Source organism: Microtus oregoni, unplaced genomic scaffold (assembly GCF_018167655.1).
Source record: "Microtus oregoni isolate MIOR12 unplaced genomic scaffold, Mior012 000056F_ref0000123, whole genome shotgun sequence".
NCBI classification, from domain to species: Eukaryota; Metazoa; Chordata; class Mammalia; order Rodentia; family Cricetidae; genus Microtus; species Microtus oregoni.
Genome location: NW_024543832.1, coordinates 3,177,574 through 3,187,017, shown reverse-complemented (window position 1 = coordinate 3,187,017; position 9,444 = coordinate 3,177,574). Strand labels below are relative to the sequence as shown.

Genomic DNA, 9,444 nt, shown 5'->3' with positions numbered 1-9,444 from the left:
AGGATGAATGGAGCAGGCAGGGCGGTATCCAAAAGGGCACAGGAGATCCTGGCGCACGAGCTGAAGGTGCTCGGGCTCCCTTACAGGGAACCTTGAGGCCTGCCCCCAGGTTGAGTTTTTCTAATTCTATCCATTTTTCCACAAATTTCATGATGTCATTTTTTAATAGCTGTGTAATTCTCCGTTGTGTAACTGTATCACAAATTCTTTATCCACTCTTTGTGTGAGGGACATTTAGTTTGTTTCAAGTTTCTGTCTATTTTGTATAATGCTGCTATGAACTATAGTTGAGCAAGTATCATTGGTATAGGGTGGGTGTCTATTGGGTATATGCCCGAGGTTGGTATAGGTAGATCTTGAGGTAGAGGTTCCCCATTTCTGAGAAACTGACATATTAATTTCCAAAGTTACTGCACAAGTTTGCTCTTCCATCGTCAGTAGAAGAGAGTTTGTCTTGCTCTATATCCTCTTTAGCATGATGTGTTGTTGTGATTTAAATGTTAGTCATTCTCACAGGTGTAAGATGGAATCTGAGTCACTTTGTATTGATGTCCTCTGAGTGCCATCATCAGTGTCCCCTCAGTGTTCATGATGGCTAACAAGGTTGAAAATTTCTTAAAGTGCTTCCCCAACATTTGAGATTCCTCTATTGAAGATTCTCTGTTTAGATCTATAACAAATTTTTATATTGATTTTTTCTTTTTTATTAGTTTTTATTGGGATCTACATTTTTCTCTGCTCCCCTCTCTGCCTCTATGCTTCCCTTCAACCCTGCCCCAAGGTCCCCATGCTCCAGATTTACTCAGGAGATCTTACCTTTTTCTACATTCCATGTAGATTTGATCTATGTATATCTCTCTTAGGGTCCTCATTGTTGTCTAGGTTCTCTGTTAATTGTGATTTGTGGGCTTGCTTTCTTCGCTTTATGTTTAAAAACTACTTATGAGTGAGTACATGTGATAATTGGACTTTAGCATCCTGCTACCTGACCCAAAGTCCTCTACCTCTTTCTTCTAAAGCTGTTCTAGGACCTTCACTGTTCATGAATATACAAATTACATGGTAAATATAGAGATGTCCACACCCCAGTAAAACATATGATCAGTGTCTTCTCCACAGTCGCTGAGCACACAGGTCATTACCATGGAGTGGAGATGGATCACTCTCTTCTTCATGTCACTAATTACTGGTAAAGGGGCATTCCAGTTCCAAATCTGAAGAGGGAACATGGACAGAGGTGACAATGACTCCTAAACTGTCTTTTCTCTACAGGTGTCCACTCCCAGGTACAGGTGCAGCAGTCTGGGCCTGAGCTTGTGAGGCCTGGGACCTCAGTGAAAATGTCCTGCAGGGCATCTGATGATATCACTGGTTACTATATTCACTGGGTGAAGGAGAGGACTGGACAGGGCCTGGAATGGATTGGATATATTGATCCTGATGATGTTAATGATACTGACTACAATCAGAAGTTCCAGGGCAAGGCCACACTGACTGCAGACACATCCTCCGACACAGCCTACTTGGAGCTCAGAGGCCTGACTTCTGAAGACTCTGCAATCTATTACTGTGCAACACACAGTATTGCATCCACATCCTGAGTGTGTCAGAAACCCTGAAGGAGCAGGAAGTTGCCCTGGGACTGAGATGACAGAGATGACTAGCCTGAAGATTTACACAGGAACATTCATTCTGATTGTCTGTTTTTCTGACTCCTCTATAATAAAATAATGCTAATTGACCTCCATTTACATCCTTCTCTGTAACAAAACACTAAAGAGGGGAAAACTGTGTTAATGAATAGTGACAGAATTTTCTCTGGATTGGAAGAGAGTTGAACTCTTTGGAGTATCTTTGAATAATGTATAATATGAATTTTACCAGTAAAGTTCACATAAACAGCATCTGACCAAACCAAAACTCTTTTCACAGTCTTAAGTAGCATGAATGTGTGTTTTTTAAATTTTATCTGTGTAGTGCAGCAAAATTTCATTTTCTCAGAATGGAAGTGATATTTACATTTTAATGTACTAAAGTGTAAATCTTATAAGTTGACAAAAATATTATTAAATTCTTTTTCATAGAACTGATTCATTTTCCCACTGTGTACATATGTTAGTTAAGAATAGGTTTGAGATTCTTCATATTAATCTGATCTTAAGTTTACTACCTTTCCAGAACCAGTACCCTGTCCTACAGTCTCAGACTTTTATAGACACTGACCTACTCTGATATGTTATCATCCTTCAGGTTCCTCTGGATATGGTGAAGTCACTCATGTTCTGTAGAGTGATTGGTTTTGGATACCTGGGCCAATAACAAGCAACATGGAATCCTGTGGGACTTGATATCTCAAGGGGTTGATTAAGTAAGAAATCTCTGTAGTGCAAAGGGTTAGTTAGTGTGCCATGTTCCTCTAACTGACATAAATCCCCTGTAAATATGAATGCTATGTACTGAATATCAATGTTATAATATTCATATGTTGTTGTAGGCAGGAATCCCATTGGCCTATTCTATATTAGAGATCTTTTAAACCTCTGTTGAATTTAAAATACTCTTTGAATTTAAAATACTGTTCCATAAAGCACTGTCCTGTCTCCACCAATAGGAAAGCATTAATGATCAGCTAACAAGGTAATCTCCTTATTCTGTCCTCTGAATTAAAGAAGACTCAAGAATGTTAAGGCATCAGTCAAGTGACTTTAAAACCTAGATTTAAGAAGTTGTCTGTTGCATGCCACAGAGCCATTTTGAAGTGTCCAAACCCCTTATACTGCAAACTTAAACACTTTATACACCACATTCATACAGCCACTGTGGAATCAGTGTGACAGCTCCAGAGGAAGATTGGAATAGACCTACCCCAGCATCCAGCTATACCACTCTGGAGCATAACCCAAAAGACTTTACATTCTACTAGAGAAACTCACTCAATAATGTTCACTGCTACTCTATGGATCATAGCCAGAAATTGAAAAGAGCCTCTTTAATCCTGTTATCATCCATTCCAGGATCCTATTTTAATTTTGGAACCATTCTACTCCCTGCCTTTGATGAAGACATTAATGATGATCTTTGAATCTCATGGAGATAATGTCAGATACATTCCTATTTCAATATATATAATTTAATCATAAATGAAAAATCATTTTGATATTGAAATGCCCTGGAAAATTAACCAAGTGTAGGTGCAGGTCTTATTGTCCATCCTTCCATGAGGGTTCAGTGCCTCAATTGTTTCTCAGCATTGAGTGCTTGGTTTCTTTATACAGTGTTACTATAACTTTGTGGTAAGTGCAAACTCATGGTTTAGACACATCTTGATGCCTTTATATTTTAAACATTTGAATAAGAAGATAGTTTATTCATAAAAGTGAGTTGATCATTTTTGACATAGATTTCTTTAATCAGTTTACTCAAGGTTTTTTTCTATATTTTCAGTCATGTTCATATCACAAAGTCACTGTAAAAGGTGTTCAAAGTTATCAAATCACTGCCTTTCTTAACTCTAAAACATCCATAGTGGCAAGAAAAAGAGATTACATTGTGTTTTAACATCACAGTAATAGTGAATAAAATTCTAGGCCCTGTGTGGTGACTTTCAGTATCTTCTGTCCTTATGGCCCTCCTCCAGTATGCTCTAGGTCTCAGAGAAATGAGCTAACTAATTATGTCTTTGCTACAGTTTATATTTTCTGTTGGTGCTGTTTTTAAAGAAGCAGAGGGCAGCATAAAGATGAAGCTACTAATATTGAATAAATAAAATTCTCAAATACATGAGGGAGGGAGATAATTAGCAGATTAGTATTCAATGAACTATCACGCTCTTTCATGCAGTTATAGACTGCCCAGCTGCTAGCCTGCAAGGTCACCTACTCTTCCCTGCTGCTTTCACACAGTAGCCATCAGATGTGTTATATAATGAAGGCCTGTCTCTACCGGGTGGGATACATTCTTTGGGGAAAATGATGAACTCCCCTGAGGGCTTCTGTGCCTCTCCTCACAGACTGACTCCCCCTGATTCCTAAAACTTAAGTCCCTTATCAAAGCCAGTACCTAACATGGAATGCATGTCTCTCCTGGATTCCCAATTCCTGGGTTGAAAAGTCAAAGCTGAGTCTGGGTACTCACTGGTGTGCAGCCATGGACAGACTTCCTTCTTCATTCCTGTTGCTGATTTACCCTGCATGTGAGTGCCAAGGCTCACTAAGAGTCAGACTTCTATATTATCACCTATTCCAGCCTTATCCTCTGCTTTCCTTTCTCCACAGTTGTCCTGTCCCAGGTTACCCTAACGTAACATGGCCCTGGGCTGTTGCAGCCCTCCCAGGATCTCATACTGACCTGCTCTTTCTCTGGGATTTCACTGAGCACTTCTTTTATAGGTGTGAGTTGGATCCGTCAGCCATCAGGGAAGGGTTTGGAGTGGCTTGCAAACATTTGTTGGCATGATACTAAGTTCTACAAAACACCCCTGAAGATCTGGCTCACAGTCTCCAAAAACATCAACTGGATATTCCTAAGGTCACCAGTGTGTATGCTGAAGGTACTGCTCATACTACTGTGTACAGAGAGCACATTGACACAGCCTCAGCTGATGGCAGCACAATAGTCCAGGCTGCTTTTGAGCTCTATGCCTTCCTCTTACAATTTATGGATTTGAGAGTGGACCCAGTTTTCCTGGTAGCCTCTGGGGATTCCTCTACACTATTTGATTCAGAGCCCTGGCTTCCTGATACACAAATGAAGTCCCTTTTACAAATCATTCAGAAATGAGAATCTGTTCCTAAGATTTTTGTGGAGGCCCAAAAATGTGAACCTATTTCCACCTTGTCTGAAAGTCTGAGAGTTTTTTCTTGTCCAAAGTTGTTTACAAGTGTGACTGCACATCCTGACCTAGGATGAGGTTACTTGGTCCTCTTGACATTAAGATGTTCCATGTAGGTAGATTCACTCTATCCTGACCAATGGTCGCGATTTTCAAGCATACCTCAGCTCTTCATTTTGAAATAGGAGTTTTCACCTTGAGAGTGACTGCCTTCAGGATACTTGGTCTAGGGTCTGTTCACTGCCTAAAGAAGAAAGTGCTAATAAATTGATGTCTTAAGGTATTAAAGCAAATAACTGGTCTAGTTGTCCTTTGTATCATGTTAAAGCTTTTGCTTGTCTTCTTCCCCCTGTTGTATTGGAGGTATACAAGTGTATGGAAAATTACATGCAGGCAAATTTCAGTATTAACTGGAACTCCCTCTAGATACTATCTTCTGCTTCTCTTTTATTATTTTCATGCATGTACTCATACTCATTACTGATTTTTCTAATCTTCATGCCCCTACTGTGTTAAGTGGTATCTTTGCTGAAGTTGGTCTCTAAGTGTTTTTTTTTTTTATTGAGAAAAGGAGAAAAAAAAACAAGTTTCCACCTCCTCCCAGCCTCCCATTTCCCTCCCCCTCCTCCCCCCCTACGCCCCCTCTTCCCACCCTTCTCCCCCTCCCCCCACTCCTTTCCCCCTCCCTCTCCAGTCCAAAGAGCAGTCAGGGTTTTCTGACCTGTGGTAAGACCTAGGACCTCCCACCTCCGTCCATATCTAGGAAGGTGAACATCCAAACTGGCTGGGCTCCCACAAAGCCATCACATTACGTAGGATCAAACCCCCGTGCCATTGTCCTTTGCGTCCCATCAGCCCTCATAGTTCGCCATGTTCAGAGAGTCCAGTTTTATCCCATGCTTTTTCAGTCACAGTCCAGCTGGTCTTGGTGAGCTCTCAATAGATCAGCTCCACTGTCTCAGTGGGTGGGTGCATCCCTCGTGGTCCCGACTTCTTTGCTCATGTTCTCCCTCCTTCTGCTCCTCATTGGGACTTTGGGAGCTCAGTCCAGTGCTCCAGTGTGGGTCTCTGTCTCTATCTCCATCCATCACCAGATGAAGGTTCTATGATGCTATGCAAGATATTCGTCAGTATTGCTCAAGGATAGGGTCATTTCAGGTTCCCTATTCTCAACTGCCCAAGGAACTAACTAGGGACCTCAGCTTGGGCACCTGGGAGCCCCTCTAGGGTCAGGTCTCTTGCCAACCCTAAAGTGGCTCCCTTAACTAAGAATTGTGGTTCCATGCTCCCCAATCCAACCTTCCTTTATCCCAATCCTCCTGCTTTCCCAAGGCCCGACCTCCTTCCCTTCTAACTTTTCTCTCCCCATCTACCCTTACCCCCAACCTACCCCACCCCATGGTCCCAATGTTCTCCCCGGCAATTTTGTCTACTTCCCTTAGCCAAGAGGATAACTATATGTTTTTCCTTGGGTTCCCCTACTTACTTAGCTTCTTTAGATTCACCTATTGTAGACTCCGTGACCCTTATTTATGGCTAGAAACCAATTATGAGTGAGTACATCCCATGTTCATCTTTTTGGGTCTGGGATACCTCACTCAGGATAGTGTTTTCTATTTCCATCCATTTGCATGCAAAATTGGAGAAGTCATTGTTTTTTACCGCTGAGTAGTACTCTAATGTGTATATATTCCATACTTTCTTCATCCATTCTTCCATTGAAGGGCATCTAGGTTGTTTCCAGGTTCTGGCTATTACAAATAATACTGCTATGAACATAGTTGAACAAGTGCTTTTGTCATATGATAGGGCATTTCTTGGGTATATTCCCAAGAGTGGTATTGCTGGGTCCAGGGGTAGGTTGATCCCGAATTTCCTAAGAAACCGAAACACTGACTTCCATAGTGGTTGCACAAGATTGCATTCCCACCAGCAATGGATGAAGGTACCCGTTCCTCCACAGCCTCTCCAGCAAAGGTTATCGTTGGTGTTTTTGACTTTAGCCATTCTCACAGGTGTAAGATGATATCTCAAAGTTGTTTTGCTTTGCATTTCCCTGATTGCTAAGGAAGTTGAGCATGACCTTAAGTGTCTTTTGGCCATTTGAACTTCTTCTGTTGAGAATTCTCTGTTCAGATCATTGCCCCATTTTTTAATTGGGTTAATTAGCATTTTAAAGTCTAGTTTCTTGAGTTCTCTATATATTTTGGAGATCAGACCTTTGTCTGTTGCGGGGTTGGTGAAGATCTTCTCCCAGTCAATAGGTTGCCTTTGTGTCTTAGTGACTGTGTCCTTTGCTTTGCAGAAGCTTCTCAGTTTTAGTAGGTCCCATTTATTCAATGTTGCTCTTAATGTCTGTGCTTCTGGGGTTATACATAGGAAGCGATCTCCTGTGCCCATCTGTTGTAGGGTATTTCCCACTTTCTCTTCTATCAGATTCAGTGTGTTCGGGCTGATATTGAGGTCTTTAATCCATTTGGACTTGAGTTTTGTGCACGGTGAAAGATGTGGGTCTATTTTCATTCTTCTACAGGTTGATATCCAGTTGTGCCAGCACCATTTGTTGAAGATGCTTTCTTTCTTCCATTGTATACTTTTAGCTCCTTTATCAAAAATGAGGTGTTCATAGGTTTGTGGGTTAAAATGCGGGTCTTCTATACGATTCCAATGGTCGACTTCTCTGTTTTTATGCCAGTACCACACTGTTTTCATTACTGTAGCTCTGTAATAGAGTTTGAAGTCAGGGATTGTAATGCCTCCAGAAGATCCTTTATTGTATAGGATTGTTTTGGCTATCCTGGGTTTTTTGTTTTTCCATATAAAGTTGATTATTGTCCTCTCCAGATCTGTGAAGAATTTTGATGGGATCTTGATGGGGATTGCATTGAATCTATAAATTGCCTTAGGTAGAATTGCCATTTTTACTATGTTGATCCTCCCAATCCAAGAGCAAGGTAGATCCATCCATTTTTTGGTATCCTCTTCAATTTCTTTCTTCAATGCCTTAAAGTTCTTGTCAAATAGATCTTTCACTTCCTTGGTTAGATTTACCCCAAGATATTTAATGCTGTTTGTGACTATCGTGAATATTGAAGCTTCTCTGATTTCCCTCTCTGCTTCCCTATCTTTTGTGTATAAGAGGGCGACTGATTTTTTGGAGTTGATCTTGTATCCTGCCACATTACTAAAGGTGTTTATCAGCTGTAAAAGTTCTTTGGTGGAGTTTTGGGGGTCGCTTAAGTACACTATCATATCATCTGCGAATAACGAAAGTTTAACTTCTTCCTTTCCAATTCGAATCCCCTTGATCCCATTATGTTGTCTTATTGCTATTGCTAGAACTTCAAGTACTATATTGAAGAGGTATGGAGAGAGTGGACATCCTTGTCGTGTTCCTGAGTTAAGCGGATGGCTTTGAGTTTCTCTCCGTTTAATTTGATGTTAGCTGTCGGCTTGAGGTATATAGCTTTTATTATATTTAGGTATGACCCTTGTATCCCTAATCTCTCCAAGACTTTTAACATAAATGGATGTTGAATTTTGTCGAATGCTTTTTCAGCATCTAATGAGATGTTCATATGGTTATTTTCCTTCAGTTTATTTATATGCTGGATTACATTGATAGATTTTCATATGTTGAACCAGCCCTGCATCTCAGGAATGAACCCTACTTGATCATAATGGATAATTTTCCTCATGTGTTCTTGGATTCGGTTTGCCAGTATTTTGTTGAGGATTTTTGCGTCGATGTTCATGAGTGAGATTGGCCTGTAATTCTCTTTCCTGGTTGAGTCTTTGTGTGGTTTTGGTATCAGAGTAACTGTAGCTTCATAAAAGGAATTAGGTAATGACCCTTCTGTTTCTATATTGTGGAATACATTAAGGAGTATGGGTATTAGCTCTTCTTGGAAGTTCTGGTAGAATTCCGCATTGAAACCATCTGGTCCTGGGCTTTTTTTGGTAGGGAGGTTTTTGATAACAGCTTCTAATTCTTCGCGACCAACAGGTCTGTTTAGATTGTTCACCTGGTCCTGGTGTAACTTTGGTATATGGTATTTATCTAAAAAAGTGTCCATTTCTTTTACATTTTCCAGTTTTGTGTTATACAGGCTTTTGTAATATGATCTGATGATTCTCTGAATTTCCTCTGTGTCTGTGGTTATGTCCCCCTTTTCATTTCTGATCTTATTAATTTGCGTATTCTCTCTCTGCCGTTTGATTAGTTTGGATAGGGGTTTATCAATCTTGTTGATTTTCTCCAGGAACCAGCTTTTTGTTTCATTGATTCTTTGGATTGTTTTCTGTGTTTCTATTTTGTTGATTTCAGCCCTCAGTTTGATTATTTCCAATCTTCTACTCCTCCTAGGTGAGTCTGCTTCTTTTTTTCTAGAGCTTTCAGGTGGGCTGTTAAGTCTTCAATATGTGCTTTCTCTGTTTTCTTTAAGTGGGCACTTAGTGCGATGAACTTTCCTCTTAGCACTGCTTTCATAGTGTCCCATAAGTTCGAGTATGTTGTTTCTTTATTTTCATTGAATTCAAGGAAGACTTTAATTTCTTTCTTTATTTCTTTTTTAATCCAGGTATGGTTCAGAAGTTGACTGTTCAGTTTCCAT

General features: G+C 40.3%; 1 gene segment (V, D, J or C); it reads left to right on the top strand.

Annotated features, from left to right (window-relative positions):
* The first annotated feature begins 1,143 nt into the window (after nt 1-1,143).
* On the top strand, nt 1,144-1,601 carry LOC121438439. The segment is given in 2 exon segments: nt 1,144-1,189; nt 1,273-1,601. Coding segments are annotated over 2 exon segments (375 nt in total).
* The last annotated feature ends 7,843 nt before the right edge of the window (nt 1,602-9,444 follow it).